The 16,261-nt window shown below is 39.9% G+C and overlaps 1 protein-coding gene across 1 annotated transcript; it reads left to right on the forward strand.

Annotated features, from left to right (window-relative positions):
• The first annotated feature begins 424 nt into the window (after positions 1-424).
• Positions 425-1,424, forward strand: FAM103A1 (family with sequence similarity 103, member A1). The gene is made up of 2 exons (XM_010073922.1): positions 425-602; positions 849-1,424. The coding sequence occupies exons 1-2, from the start codon at positions 436-438 to the stop codon at positions 1,036-1,038; spliced, it is 357 nt and encodes a 118-aa protein (XP_010072224.1). The 5' UTR covers positions 425-435; the 3' UTR covers positions 1,039-1,424.
• Positions 1,425-16,261: the final 14,837 nt, after the last annotated feature.

Below are 16,261 nucleotides of genomic sequence, written 5' to 3' on the forward strand. Positions count from 1 at the left end.
CCTTTTTACCACAATTCATCTCACCTAATCTAGGTCTGTCAAAATTGATTCAAAGATGCTGCTGTGTAATGACTGACTATAGTAGCTATTAATTCAAGCTGAATTTCTCCTGTGTGGATGGAGTCCCTTAAAACCACTCCCAGTGTTTAGACAGATCCGTGTCTGCAGATCCAGTACAGATGTCTGAGACGGGACATGGAATTAGAATTATTTTCCATCAGAGAGAACCTATTCAGGAGAGTTATTTATAGTCTTAGATCATCAAGGCTTAAGAGTCAAGTCGTCTATGCTGTCTGCCCAAAACTTAACTGCTGCGTTGGTATAACTCTTCATTGTCCTTCATTTGCCCTAAGTGGATTTTGGTAGCTATTACAGTAAGTGTCTTCATACATTGCTAACGCCACTTTTGTTGTGTTCATGTTCAAAGTTTTCAGAATGACTTCCTTGGTTGACATGCCCCTGGATTATGAAAAGATGTTTGCTCATCGATTCACATCAGATGATAAAGAATACCAAGAATATCTGAAACGCCCTGTAGATCCCCCTCCTATAGTTGAAGAATGGAGAAACAGGTCTGGTGGCAACCAGAGAAACCGTGATAGGTACTGATTTTTTCCTAATCTTGGTAGTTTCACAAGTATGTAGTTATCTTCTTGTTACTTCATAGGTAACTATGTTTAAGAGAAATAGTCGTCTCTGAAAAGTAATTTGCTCTGTATTGACAGCCAATGTTTTTGCATTGTGTATAAAAGTATTAAGTAAAACTGTAAAATTTAAGAGTTTATTTTCATTCATCTTTTTAAAAACTCATGATTTGTGTGAACCTTTGACATTTCTTTCCATTGCAGGTTTCAAGATGGTAGATATTTTAGAGGGGACAGATACAACTGGCAAGGTGATTATAGATCTAATCAGAGGCCAGAAAGAGGCTGGGGTAATAACTACCAGCAGCACAGACAAGGACAATCGTACTCTTCCCACTATGGACAATATGGCTACAACTCCTACAACCCAGGGCCTCGTTACCATCCCTACTGATGATACTCATGGTTTGAAAGTCCAGTAATGCTATGTAAGAAATTCAGTTAGACATCAGTTTTCTTATTTTTCTGTAGTTTTATAGATAACCGAAGAATCAGAGTTACAGTCCATTGCTGTTTATTTGTAGTGTGAATAGGGGATACCTTTTATGTATAATAAAAGCATATGATACTGAGTTTGTTTAGAGTCTGTAGATCGTAGATTAAATTTCTAGCTCATTCTTCTGTCTGAATGCATACTAGTAGACTTCTTTCATCACTGAGACTTATATTTCAGAAAACCCAACAGGTCAGGGAAAATAGCTGTGGTTTGTATGCAGCCTGTAGCAGTGGCACATGGCCTTAAAATAGTTCTTTTTGAAAGTGACAAACTGGTGTCTTTCTCTGGAGAGAATGTCTTAGTTTGGCTTTCGATAGTGAGAAAAGCTCAGTTTGGTTTGAATTTCAGATGCTTTAAAACTGAGAAGAGGGATGCTATTACAGGAATATTTTGCAGTCTCAGCCTAGTGTCTGTTGACTCAATGGCTTCAGTTTATTTGCAGTATTTCTCTTAAAACATAGTCTAATGGTTAGAATAAAAATTAACTAGTTTAAATATGTCTTCGCATCCTAGTAGTTCACTGATATACAAGTATTACCTGAAAAGTGATATCAGACTTAGATTAATTTGTATCATCTTAAAATAAATGTCCATAACAAAGTTGTAAAATTTTGATGATAGCTGTAATTAGTTTGCATTTAATACTCTATGCATATTGTAGAAGGAACCATAATCAGTACTGTTCAGTACTTTTTTTGCATGAGAAAATAGCATAAGCAGTGCAGAGTGTTTTTCAGTTCTCAGAATTTCAGTTTTGTGGTTTTTTTAAATATTCACACAATAAAAATATAGTTCACATGTAAGAATGTTTCTGCACATTTCTGAAATCTAATTTTGAAACATTCAGGATTGCAACACTAATCTAGGCTGACAGGTGCACAAGCAGCAGTACAAACAGATAAGTGTTAATACTGGACAGCCACGGGTTTAAGCTAGAAGAATAGCCTAGTCAGCTACAATCAAGAGGATGAGACACAATGTGATTAATTAGAAGTCTGGAGTGTTAATCCACTGTCTTACATTCTACTATAATAAGGTCAAAGTTCTCTATTTCACCATTTACACGATAAGCTCATTTGTATCAGGAGAGCAGCGCGTTTCTTTGTACTTGACATTTTCTTCAGCTGTTGTACAGAAGCACAGAACCATCCATGCTTACTGCTTTGTAAAAGTCATGACATTATGTGCTAAGGAGTGCAAATTAGCGCATCTTGAGTTAAAAACAAAGAATAAATATAGAAGTCAAAAGCACAGTCTCCCAGCTCATGAGATGTTTTTAAGAGCTAGAGTATGTTTACTGTTGATCTTAGAAACACACACTGTATGTAGCTGTTACATAGTCTGTGATACAAAAGCTGTGACTCAAGCGTCTCCACCTACCTGCTCAGTATTTCTGTTTTCTGCTTCTCATATAATATCGTTAACTCTGATAGTTTTTAATATCCTACTCCCTGAAGTATTTGGCTTGAATTCAGTTGTTTAACCTTAGAAATCTTCTAGCAAGAGGTTTGTTTTTCCTTAAGGAGTCCTACTGGATGAAATGCACCGGTTTTAACCCTCGTTAATACGGAGGAGCTGTTACACTGGGGTATAGAAGGTCATGCAAAGTTCTTCTCTGTGCACTATGGAGAGCCTGCAAGTTGGTGGGGTGGAATTCCCTTTCAGTGCAGAATCACATGCAAGGTGCCAGATATCCCTGACTCCCATCTCAGAAGGGAGCACATCTCTTGCTGCAGAGAGCCCACTGCCAGCTGTGCCACGGAAGTCAGGCTGTACGGGGATGTTGTTCTTCCTTACCATCTGGAGTAGCATCCCGGGTTGAAATAAAACCTGGCAGAAGGAACGGATTCCATCTCATCTGTTGCCTTTCCTCAAGCCCAATGACTTTTATTTTTAGTGTCTTTCAGCTAGTGAATATAGACTCTACAACACTGTGACGAGGCTGTAGAAGCAGATAGATTAGGATGGCCTAAGTGGAAGTTATGACTTAGCATCACACATTTGAACTCTCCTGTTCTGAGCTTCTTGACTCTGAGACCAGGAGAGACACAGGCCAGTGCAGCTTCCCAGTTTCTGTCTTTACATTCTTGACTCCATCTGCCTCACCATTAGAGCTCTCCATTTAACTTTAAGGACCTGTATGATTTACAAAGCTTTCCCTTACAACAATTATGGCAAGAATCTTTTTTTGGGGGGCGGGGGGGACACACTTCCAAATAAATGCATGCCTTGCACTGGACAGAAAGGTAAATAAAATTCAATATATATTACCTCCAGCAGTTTCCACTTAGATTAAGTAGTACTTACGATAAAGTCCAGTTTATGGTTTCTGTCAACCTAAATAAAACCAGTAAGTATTGCCTGCAGTTACGGTTTGTGCATTAGTGTGTTACAGATGACAAAACTGAAGCTGGGTAACTTTAACATTTGCAACTTCAAACACTACAGAAGTTGTTTGCTTTAGGTATGCTGGAGATTGCAGGGTAAATATTAAAATTCAGCGTCTGGAATCTGACTTTAAGAGATCTCTTCCACCTGACATTTGCTCAGACATCATTATTACCAAGAATAAAGTAAGAGATAAGTATTATGTATTAAAAAATGACTGCCATGTTACCAAGCGTTTGAATGCCCCAGAAGTTCTGAATACAGCTCTTGCAGCCATTCTAAATCTGTTCCTGAACACATACAGCAATTTTTTTATGTACTGTTAATTGATACTAAAGAATTACCATGCTAAATTACAGGTTACAGGTGCTGTGGCCAACAGCTAAGAAAACTCAGTAGCTTTTATACAATTTCTTAACTAGCATTTTAAAAAATGCTGAGCCACCAGATAACTTGAAGGCAAAAGAAAGTGCACAGAAAAAAAAAATCTTAGTGGGATTTGAAAGATACATTTTTACAAGTGTTCACTGCTCTCTTATCCTAGCTCTGCAGCAGGGAACAGAAACGTGCAGGTGTGTTTTGAAAGGTTAGTCTGAAGCTGAACTACTTTCAAGAGGCTCTCTAGTAGAGATTTCAGAGAAGACAAGTGTCATTTCTGATATACATATAATCAACATTCAACTTTTAGAAAAATATATTTAATGTCCTACAGTGTAATTATATTTTACTATATTGCAGCAGTTATATACTTATTTAAACTCATACTATTAATTTGCTAATAAATATTCTGCTTAATCAAGAAACATATTCATATTTGCTTCTTCTTACACTGAGATGTTGGAAGGAAAATTATTTTTTTATCAAATTTAAGCTAAGGCTTTGCCTGCCACCACCTTTTCCTTAGGAGTAAAAAAAAAAAAAAAAAAAAAAAAAAAATCTCCAAATTACACAACTCTAGGTGAATTTTGTTAGCTGATACAACTTGTGCAGTCACACCTTCTCTAACTCCGACAAACAAGAGGGGGTAAAAACATGGAGCAAGAAGGAAAGAAAAACAGGACTGCTCTTTAGAGCAACTACTGACCGCCTTCAGAGTGATTTAACAGAACTGCACCTCCCTTGCCTTTCATTTGCCAATCAGGAAAAATTACTATGATCTGTCCCCTTGTCCCTGTATGTTAGAAGAGCGCTATATAACCCTGCTTAAATTATGCACAGCGCTGGTAGTCTAATGACCAGAAGCCAGGCAAGATTACAGGGCAGATCAGGCTTCCATGAAAGCACCTAGGAAACACGCAGCCTGATTTGAGACACACGGATGCAAGTCCTAGAGATCAAAACGGAGTCCAGCGGCTCCAGCACGGCCAGCAGAGTAAATGGCATGGCAACTGTACTACGGTGGTGCACAATGACCTTGCCTCTCAAGAGGATTATCTTTTCATCAGGCTCCACAGGCTGGAATTTGTTTTTGCATTCACCATGGCCTATATTTTTCCTCAGTAAAGCCCGGACTGCACTGTGTGGTTGCCCGTCCTCCTTTGCTGATGCGAAACAGTGATGCTGAAGTGTTATTTCTATACAGCTCGCCCCCTGACTCTCTCAGTACTCTCTGCTATTAAAATGCAAATTGGTTACAAGACATGGTAAAAGTTGGTAATAACTACATTTTCCTGTAAGTCTAATAAACACACACAAGAGGATAAATCATCCCCAACAGTTACCTTCTTTGTAACTTGGTAACAAGCAGGAATACAAATGAACATTGTCTCTTTCCTAACACACAGACGGATCTTTTCCAAGTCATACTCCAGCTGCTGGATGACTTTTTTCCCCCACAAGCATGGTCTGACTTCCTTTTTTGCATATTATGTAATTCAAACCTTGCTTCACTAATAAAAGATGAATCAATATCAAGTATCAAAGCTGTTCTTGCTCATTGCTTGAAGAAAAAAAAAAACCTCATCTATTCAAAAGATGAGTTAAAGTTCAGAAAATAACTTAGTTATTTGTTACAGAACTATAAAAATAACCAAGGCCCAACATTGTTGATGAAAAAATTATCTTGAAACTGAAATGTGTGACATGTTAAAAGAATGGTTAAGACACTGAGCTTCTTCAAAGTTCTTTTTCAGTATAAAGAAATAAAATTTGGTATTTATATACCCACACAAATTAAATACTTATGATTAGTATTGTTGAGATAAAGGTAAAAAAACCCAAGCATACCGTAAGTAGCTTCACATAGCTTTTGGCCACTGTGTTCCAAGTTTAGCATCATCAGAGCTGATCAGAAACCAGATGGTCTTTGTCCAAAGTTAGAACTGAAGTTTCTTTCTGAAGAAATGTTTGAAATGATACATTTTCTATGGAAAGTGGGCTCGATAAAAATAAATGAATAGTAATAATTGCCAAATGCAACCAGCTCCCAATTATTACACAGTCTTTTTACAAAACAAGTTTTCCATGGCAAAGGCCTGATTTTTAAGTTTTACCTTTCTGTAGTCATTAAGTCATCCAGATGTATGAATGCCACTGAGACCCAAAGCTAAAGTACATTTAAGAACACTGCTTCAGCGGTTTTAATGGTACGAGCACTTAAATACAGTGAACGAAACCTCTGGGAGTTTAGATCAGTCTATTGCAAGAGCTCTGCGTGGACACACGCTCTCCTCAGACCAAGCCCCTGTTACTCATTTATAAGCCACACACTTGAAACACCTGCTCTGAAGTGACGGAGCACCGAGCTTGGGGTACGCACACCCTCTTCTAAACCCCAGCTGCAGCTTAACCACTGTAAGAGTATAAAGGAGCTTAACCTTAAATTGCCAGGGGGCAAATCCTGTTTCCCCAACCCTGCAGCTCAGAGGACACTTCCAACAGCAGAATTATATTTTTTGTTGTTCTAAAATAAGATGGGACAAGGAGGGTGCATCGTACAGCCCCGGCAATAATGGGAAGGAGCATGGCCGAGCTAAAGGAACAATTGTTCCACGGCCATTTCTTTGTGTATCCTGAACCCCGTAGGGGAAAATAAGTTTTGAGATTTGATTATTGGTTATCAAGTGACTTTACTGCCACGCCACAGCCTGGGGGAAGAAAAGAGAAATTCCTTCCTCCCCCACAGACTCCAGGGACCTCCCCAGCATAAAACAAGCCAGCAGAATATGGACCTAGGGATCTGGAAGCAGTTATAAACAGCTGGCTCATTGCACTGGCAGAGTTTAAGTCCTTAAGAAAGGTGCAGAGATGCAAGGGATGATAAACAAATATTGATCACACATCCTGCAGTCTGGGTAAACCCCTCTTTAGATCTCACCAGCGGGATTTTAGATTTTGGAGACAAAATGGATTTAATGCTAGGTAACAGAAGATCAGCCTAATCTTACTTCCCTTCCTACCTGCATTAAACATATTCTTACTACTGGCGTAAAAATGCTTTTGTTTTTTTAAAATCTGATACTGTTTTTACTCTCTCATTTCTATCACCATATTATTAGATATTATTTCATATCTGTCTGTTTTACTAGTTCCTCATATTCTTGACCACTCCTGAAGACAGGACCTTTTAAAACTACTTTAAAATTCTAAAAAGACAACTTTGCCAGGGCCAGTCATTCTACCTGAACTAAAAATAAAGTTAAAAGGATGTTTTCAAAGATAGAACGAGGCACGCATGTTAATTCCCAACTCAGCTACAAACCATTTTTAATACTTTTGTGTCTCAGCTTCCATCCATAAACAGTGGTTAACTCTGCCCTGTTCCCCTCTTCTGTGCCGGGTATGTCAGCTACAAACCCTCCTAGGCAGGGCTGCCCCATCTAAAGCAGAGGTGTGGCGTGAACAATCTCAGCAGGGGTCTGCACATCCCAACACAATGCTTTAGAAACATTCCAGTGAGCGAATTAATTTGTTTGCTGATTTTGAAATACTTTTTTTTTTCTTTATAACCAAAATCAAACACATTATAGATACTATGAAGGCAGGGACTTGATTTAAACACTGCCTTTATGTTACTCCATAGTTACACAGCAGAGTATTTGGAGGCATACAGCTGGGACTCTGTGGCCTTGCAAGCTCAGAGCTAAACCTGCACTAGAATCACTAAACAATAGGTGATTCTAATCCTATGGGTGGAGTAGAAAAGCCCTTCAAAAATGTAAGTAGCACAAAGACAGCCTCATCACAGCTGTGAGGTATGGGTAGTCCAGTTTGATAGTTAACACTGAATTCAAGAGAGGAGAATTAAAAATGAGGGGGCAATCCATGCAAGCTAAATTCCACATCAATAAAACTTGTGACAGTTACTGTATTGAATGTACTATTCATATACATTTAATTGATTTTAAAAACATTCATGCACACACCATACAATCCTGGCAAGAGTGAGGAAAATCCCAGCCCTATGCAAGTACTACAGTGCTTGCCTTTTTTAAAATCAAGTAGATGCAAAAAAATGTAATGCAAACTACGAGAATGACATAGGGAAGCATCTAAGTTTCAAAAACATTAACAGTGAAGTTGTTGTTTGCACATGCAGCAAAAGAGGAAAGAAAATACAGTGGTAAGGGGAGGAGTGGAGGAGTCAGCTGTGATGAAAGAGGGAACGTACTGGTGCAGGAAAAGGAAAGAGAAGACTGACGGAGCAGCCATTGCAACAAATGAGTCTTATCAGAAATAAAACCCCTTCTTCTACAACAGTCTATTGAAAGGTCAGAGTGTCCTCAGTAGCTGAGAAGACAAAATCATCTGACTGAAGGTAAAATACAAATCTATTTAAAAAACATTTGTGATTGATGAGAACTGAAAGACAAAGACGGCATCACAGTCCCTTGGCAAGAAAATCCCTCCAGATGGCTTCTATTTCTCATTAATGCTCTGGGGGAGGATCCTAGACATCCCAGCAGGTCCCGTCGTGACTTTGGATTCAAAGCTGTCCACAAACTCAGCTGCTCCTTGGCTCAGCTCCACTTTTGCTGTACATGCATATGGCACGCGGCAGTGCTACAGGACACCGGCTGATGAATGGCTTTAGCAGTTAAATCGTCTCTTTAGATCACACCTCCTATACTATGGTTTAAAAGACAAAAACCTTTCTGTAACCAAACCACCCAAGACGTGGCTCATAAAACCTTCTCAGGCTCTTCAGGTTTTCTGCTGCTAGTATAGAAACTTCAGAGATTGCTAGAAAAGACTAAGAATGGTAACACAGAAAAAGGAAGGAAATCGTAAGTGAATGTCAGCTCATTTCTGGTTATTCACACCTCCCAGACTGACCATCAAGATGACCAAAATGTCAGCCCTGAGTTAAGACCGCATCAAGTGTCTCCAAAATCTCTACCGAGCTTCCCTACTACTGCTTGCAAGACAGACAAGTAGAGTTTAATACAGCAATCTCATAGTTAACTACACAAGAATGCCTCAGGTTCAACAGCTGAAAGGAGGTAACACAAAAAAAAAAATGACAGTAGGTAATAAAAAATCATTGTCACCTCACTAGGGTTTGTCTGGTTAACACAGACAGGGGTGGAGAACACTACAGACCTGAAAACAAGCAAAGGGCCCAAAGAGTAGAAATTTATTTGAATTCCTATGGATTAAGTTGCTAAATAAACCACATTCTTTTCTGTGAGCATAACAGATATAAATATATAGGAGCCGTCAGTCCACTGCAGCGTGCTGAGAACCTAAACAAATGTTATAACGCATGAAGGATCCTGTGCGTGTAACATCTGCATCGCAGCCGGGGAGGGAAGTGCCACGCTGGGTCTGCGCTGTTTCCGAGGCTGACGATGCCCTGCGTGTCCCTGTGACATTGCTGGCCTGCAGGCACAACCGGGGAGCGCACAATTTGGTAACAGGGCTGATTATCTGCCTGCAGATGATAAACTGCAGATTCCCGTGCGGCAACGGCAAGGCCCTCCATTGTAACTAGCAATGCGGTATAGCAGAATCAGTGATCTGTAGCTACGATTTTATCTAATTCACTAAATTATTTACTTTGTGTCCACATCTTACTCCATTTCCAAGTCAAATTAACACATCACTTCAGGTTCAGATAAGCAATACATCCTGAATACTGACACAGGCCAGAATGTGATTATACTAAAATCAGTTTATAAATCATTGTCCCTTTGTCAGGAAACTTCACTATACACAAGAGGAAGTAAAGGAATAAACCAAAATCAAACATAGTATGCTTAAAGATCAATTAAAATGGATATTTTAATTCACATTTGTAACCTTCTAAGAGCTTTCAAATTTATATGTCTTTAAATGATAATGATTTTGACAAAAAAACCCCACATTTTTTGCTCTGTGAAAGGTATTAGCAGGAAATTGAAAAGCTGAAGGAAAATGAAATTGCATTTTTCACGTTTGTTATGAGCCTGCTCTAACTGCAGCGGGAGAGGTATTTGTCATGCACAGCCTGTCCTTCTCTCTGGATGCTCTCTTCCACTTTCGACTGGGAGCAGTACGTGTTAAAGGATCATTAACCAAAGTCATGTACCTCATCTCTGCCTCACAAATGAGCACTGTAAACACTGCAGCAGCCACAGAGACACCGGATAACCAGGGCACACTGTAGACCTTGCAGTTCATGCAAGACGAAGCAGACAGACTAAACTACCCAAAAGAAATCTTTTTTCCCCTAAAACGGACCCATCCCAAGGAAGGGCAAGGCAATGGCCCCGCAGGTGCTGCGAGACTCCCTGAAGCGGGTCTGTCGCACCGGCAAAGCGCAGAACGGACACGCACACCCCTGCCCCGCGGGACCCTGCCGTCTGAAGTCTCTGCACAACCCATTTCGTCACCTGGCTTCTGGATGGATAGCGTTCTTATCCCCTGTGTTTACACAAAGTTTCAGCCACGTAACAGGAGCTTTACACGGTGAACGCATTACAAAAAATGATGGGAGACAAATACCACCTTGCACTGGCTTGTGCAAACCCTGATGCTGGGACTCGGTATGGCTTCACCTAGCAAAGGGCTGGGTCACAGAGCTGTATCGTACCATGGTTTCACATCAGCACACTCTTACAATGTTGAGATAAGAGTCGTAGCCCCAGCTGCATAGATTCAGCAAGCAATCAGATCCCACGAGGAGAGGTACATGGAAGAATTGCTTTCTTCACAGTTCTATTCCTGTCTCTGGGCACCAAATGCAGTCTGTTCCACTACTAAATGCAGGCAGATGCAATGCACTTCCAAAATTGCAGGAAAATAGTTTTTGAAACTGAATTCATCCCTGTTCAGTTTCTCCCACATAAACCTGTCTTTTATATAGCACTCATGGCCGCTATCACACAGGGGCTGATATATGCTCCAGCATTTTGGAAATCATTTTAGGTTGGTGTTTTTGCCATAAAAGCGAGGAATGCAATGCCTGGGGTAGTGAAGAAAACTGAACAAGATTTTCATCTCCTTCCAGGAGTCTCATGATCTACTTTTAAATCTTTTTCCATTACTATTTAATGGCATTATAATTACTGTAAGTCTCCAGCGTTCAGAATAACCACAGAACAAATACAACCTTGATTATGCTCTTAATATTATTTGTATTACAGTGGCAACAAGAGACTTTGAGCTCAACCAAAGGAACAGAGGAGTATGCATCTCCAAGAACCCGCATCTAATCTAGAATGAGAATTTGTAGGTTATTACAAACAAAAGGACAAAACACAGAGGTTGCTATACCTAGTGTATATGCTCTTATTTTCTTACTTTAGAAGTCTGACATTCTTCTTTGGAAGAGATAGCAGTCCTAGTCTCTCAAATTGGCTCAAACCTTATTGTTTAGGACAAGTTCTTCCCTAAAATCCTTAAATACGCCCATCTCCCCTCCTGCCAATCCCACGTTAACAACAGTCTTTGATAGCTCAGTCTCTGCTGCCAAACCTGCCTCCAGTCACACTTTTTTGTTGCAACTAAGAAGCCACAGATTTATTTATTCTCTAAAACTGTGGGCCGTATTTATCCTCTAGAACTGAACAGGCACGTAGCTGTAGAGCAAAGGCTCCTTTGTGGAGAAAGCACCTCATTTTGGAAGAAACAAAGGTGGGTGTCTCTTCTGCTCAACGCTGTTCGCAGACAGAAAAGCAAAAGAAAACAAGCATTTGATTTATCCTCTCACATACTACACTATTGAATGAGTCAGTTAATCAGAAGGCCTGATTTTACCATTGCCAAGTGATTTCACTTAAGCCTTGAAGTGTTATTCCCTTTTGGTATTTGCACTTTTTCAACAGTGGAAATTAATGCTAGGTCTAAAATCCAGAGATGAAAGGTGGCAATGATGGGTATGAATTTCTCCAAGTTCAAATTTCTCTTAGAGTCTTAACACTTTCTCTTCTGACATAGAAATAGAAGAGAGCATCTCATATTTTGAAAAAAAAGATTGGAATACAGTTCACAGCATCTTCCCCTGCAGAGCAGACTCTCACCTGAATGAGCATTTCTGGCGGCACCTCCTCCCACTGCCAAAGGCTGGCGGCCTGGCTCCCAGGGCTGCCAACGCAGCGTAATGGAAACCTGTGGGAGACTTCACAATGCTTTGGATGAAGCTCTGCAGATAAGCCAACACCCTGGAAGTTGCAGTTGGCTGACTCTGGTGTCAAGGGGACGTGCCAGCCTCTCACAGCAATTACAAAGTGTTAATCCTGACTTGCTGTGAAGGATAATAGCTCAGTCAACAAAATAAAAAAATACTGGCAAACTGTAGCTGCCTTTGTAGAATCAATTTACTTAAATGAGATGGGAAGGCAGAACAGATGAACTAGTTATGAGCAGCTCGCCAACTTTTCCATCTGAATTTGTATTTTAACCCATACGACTCTAAATAACAACAGCACCAATAGTTTTTTTTTCTATACTACACATCAATGGCCCCAATGCATGATTGGCATTTAAGGGCTCAGGATTCACACCAAGAGGGCCATAGGTAATAACCTTTTCCCACCTAGATTCATAGATTGCAAGTAAAAAATAACTGTGAAAGTTATACTGAAAATGATTAGATTTACAGTCTTTGAAAACATAACAGGTTTTTTTTCCATTCTGACTTGAGTGCTAAACAGCAGAGCGGGTGCTATAAAATATCTAGAGTCCATCACACCCTCTATTCTGTGTGTGTTCCTCCCCAGAGAAGGACATGCAGCAAACACTTCCAACAAGCCAAGCAAAATTGCTCCTAGCCCAATAAATGACCTTCGATTAATACAAGGATTCCCTTTTCTCCTCCCTCTCCCCACCATGTTTTATTTTCTTTATTTGTGCATTGGAGAAGTTCACCTAGTATGCAAATCGAGGAATCAAACACACAGATTGTTTCCTCAGAGAGTCTAATCAAGCCGCCTCCCACTGAACAACCACAGGACAAAGCCTAAAACCCAGCCTGGAAGCAGCCAAGATCTGAAAATGAGCTAACGGAAATTGCTTAAAGTTTATAAGCCAAGTGTGTAAAACTTAGAGCACTTCACTAAATTCTTCCCCAGTTTGAAAGACTAAGTAGGTCCACTGAATTGAGCAGGAATCATATGAGGCTGAGGAATCAAAGGTTTTCCATAGAAAATGTTGTTAAACACCATTTTCCATAAAACATGCTTTAGTGCAACTTTTCTTCACAGCCTTGTGACATGAACAGTGGTGCAGAAAATTTTCTGTTTCTTGTGCAGGTCTATCTTACAGCAAGGTCAGAGAAAAAAATACTTTAATATTCAGATTTGCAATAGCACCCCATAAAGCTGGCAGAGAGGCTTATGGCCAGCTCTGGTACTACATATTCTTTTTGTTTCTTAAAGTGCTTAGCACATGTACACCAACACCTCCACTCACAGGCTCCTTTTACTAATTTTTGCAGATTTAGGGTTTATATACTCTTCAGACTACTGAAAGTTGTGTTTAATTAGATCTTACACCTTCTCTACTTTCATAAACACAGACATTTGGCTACTGAAAGACTGGCCTTGCCACACATCCACCATTTAATGACAGCTATTGTCAAATTAGTGTTTTTCAGATGCTCTAATTTCACATTTATCTATTGAAAGAAATATTGCCTGGCACTATATTAAATAAAGAAAAAAATTGAATCTAGCTGATATGTAACAGCAGTTGCAACAAACAGAAGCCATACAGTTTGAGACCATCATTATAAGCACATCATCTTTTAAAAATATTTAACAAAAAGCTCATGGGTCTGCTTTAGTAGCTGAACCTGAACTCGGCGAGGAAGCGACTGAGCAGAATCAGACATTCTCATTAAGTAAAATTAGCCAAGTGCAATTTGCCTGGCTGGTCCTCTCTATGTATTAGCATTTATATTCAGACAGTGATGAGCTTAATCAGGTTTTTCAAACAAAACGAAAAAATGTCCCCCCAAACCCATAAACCTATCAGATTTATTAGTAACAGATTGCACTTCCATTGGAAAAAAAAAAAAAAAAGGCAGCTAAGAAACTGCAGAAAATTGTCTGTTCAGAAGCACATCCTAGTAGCTAATAGCAATCTTTCCTCATAGCAGGAACATGACCTCACATACATGCTAGCTGATTGCTGTCAGACTTACTGAAGACAAAGGGAGACATTTCATTAAAGGGCAAATGCCAGGAGGCTACGCAGAGCTGCTGCCAGCCCTCGCTGGAAGGGACAGGGGTTTGCCCTCCCATTGCAAAGATTACATCACAAGGTCTTTTTTTCCCCTTCCACAATGAATGCATCTCAAAGAGCTGTCGGGCCCAAACCAGAAAGAGAAATGCAGCAGCATCTAGGGAGATAAGTGTCAGCAACAATGCTGATGTGACAAAGAGCAGAAACAACCCCAGAGAGCCTGGTCCTGCTGGAGGGCAGCTACCTCCAACTGCTGATGTGACAAAGAGCAGAAACAACCCCAGAGAGCCTGGTCCTGCTGGAGGGCAGCTACCTCCAACTACAGCAGCAAAACCGAAGGGGAGAGGCGGCAAGAGGGGATGCGAACCCTGGGCCCAGGGATGGCAGGAAGGTGGGTGTTTGAGCTGAGCAGTGTGGTGATATCGCTGTCAAATTTAACCCTGCAGTCCTTCTGAACATCAGAAAAGCAGCAGAAAATTTTGTAGATTTTAAGCTCTTGAAAGTAGCACTGGTAAAAAAGGTTCCATAGAAACAGCTTGTTTTATAAAATTCAACTTGCTAAAGCCCCTTTCAGACAGATGGGCGCCAAGCATGTCCTAACACGTACCGAGAGCTCTGATTCTTTTCATAAATGATGCCTCAATGCATCCTGGTTTGCAAAACACCACAGCAGTGAAAGCTGGCCAGAGCAGCGACATGCTCCAGCCCTTCCCATGTGTGCTGCACACGCAGTGGGTAAGAGAAAAAAGGCAACTGAATGACAATCACCCCAGAATTACACTTTGTAACCCCGGTTATTCTCTTAAGGCAGACAACTGCTTTATCTGAGCAGCACAAAATGAGGCTTTGACCCTCTCTTGTTCATTCCAACATTCTTTTCTCCTTAAGTCCATGGTTAACCTTTCTCTTTACAGCGTGTTTCTATAGTGACCAAGTGCTAAATTGATAATATATTTGCTTTCCCACCTGCCTTACTTCAGTCTTGGAAACTCAAAATGTTATTTAAACAACATTCTAAAAACTGAGCGTTGAGCTGTAGTAAGGTGGTATGGTAGAGTACTTCATCACAAACTTCCCCAGCTCTTGAAACAATGCAAAAACAAATAAACACAGGATTTATAGAGGAAAGCAAAATTCTTCATGGCTCGCTAACAATTACTTGAAAAGCTAATATATAAAGGACCAGGAAGAAATGAATTCCCAGTACCTTAGAGAAGTATCAGATTCCTCCTTTCAGGCAAGTATTTCATTTCTTCAGCAGCTTTTTTTGACTGTTTATTGCACCTTGGTTACACTACCAGCACTTTGCCCCAAGTGCAGCAGCTTTCCTAGAGAATAATAACCAAGATACGTTTTACACGCGGGTAAAGCACTGTGTTCTCAAAAGGAGACGGAGGAGCACATTTTTATAGCAGCTAATATGGCAATGAATCATCGTCCTGAGATAGACTAAAAACATTATGAGGGGAATATAGTAAGTTGAAATAATAAAAAAAAAAATTAAAAAGGACTCAGATCAAGTTTTACATATGCAAATAAACAGTATGAGAGGGGAAACACAGAGAGTGAAACATGTGAAGTAATAAGCAAAAAGATCAGGTGTATCTATCTTCCTGGAGGCTGAAAGAAGGAAGATATTAAACTGTGCTTTCTGGTAAATTGCCACTGCCAGTTATTGACAAAGTTGTCAATTATACAGGATTATTTAGACTGATGGTACCTGAAAAAATGGGGATTTATAAACACTTGGGACTAAAAGGAGAGATAGGAATGCGCTGCAGATGATGAACGGAGTGGATTGAAAATAAAAGAGCAAAGAGGCCAGCTTCAGAGGGTATAATTAAATATCCTTAATTAGCATATTAAGAGTACTGCAATGAAACCATATACCTACTTTCAAAGCTGGATTTTAGAAAATAAATGTTACCAAGTGGATGAAAGACCAAAAATGTTCTATGCCATAAGACTGCTTGGCATATAATTTGTTCAGATAACATCTGTTTTGCTAATGTTTAAATAATTATATAAAAAGATGTACTGACTGCCCAGGTCTGTAAGCAGTAAGATATTAAATCACCACTAGACAGATTTTACTGAAATTGGTCAGACAATGCATTAGGAAAAGAAG

This window comes from Pterocles gutturalis, unplaced genomic scaffold (genome assembly GCF_000699245.1).
Source record: "Pterocles gutturalis isolate BGI_N339 unplaced genomic scaffold, ASM69924v1 scaffold50787, whole genome shotgun sequence".
In the NCBI taxonomy this organism is placed as follows: Eukaryota; Metazoa; Chordata; class Aves; order Pterocliformes; family Pteroclidae; genus Pterocles; species Pterocles gutturalis.

Excerpts from the sequence above, each read along its gene's own strand:
- FAM103A1 (XM_010073922.1), top strand. The coding sequence starts at position 436 with ATGACTTCCTTGGTTGACATGCCCCTGGATTATGAAAAGATGTTTGCT. Across the intron at positions 603-848 it reads AACCAGAGAAACCGTGATAG|GTTTCAAGATGGTAGATATT; the intron begins GTACTGATTTTT and ends TTTCCATTGCAG.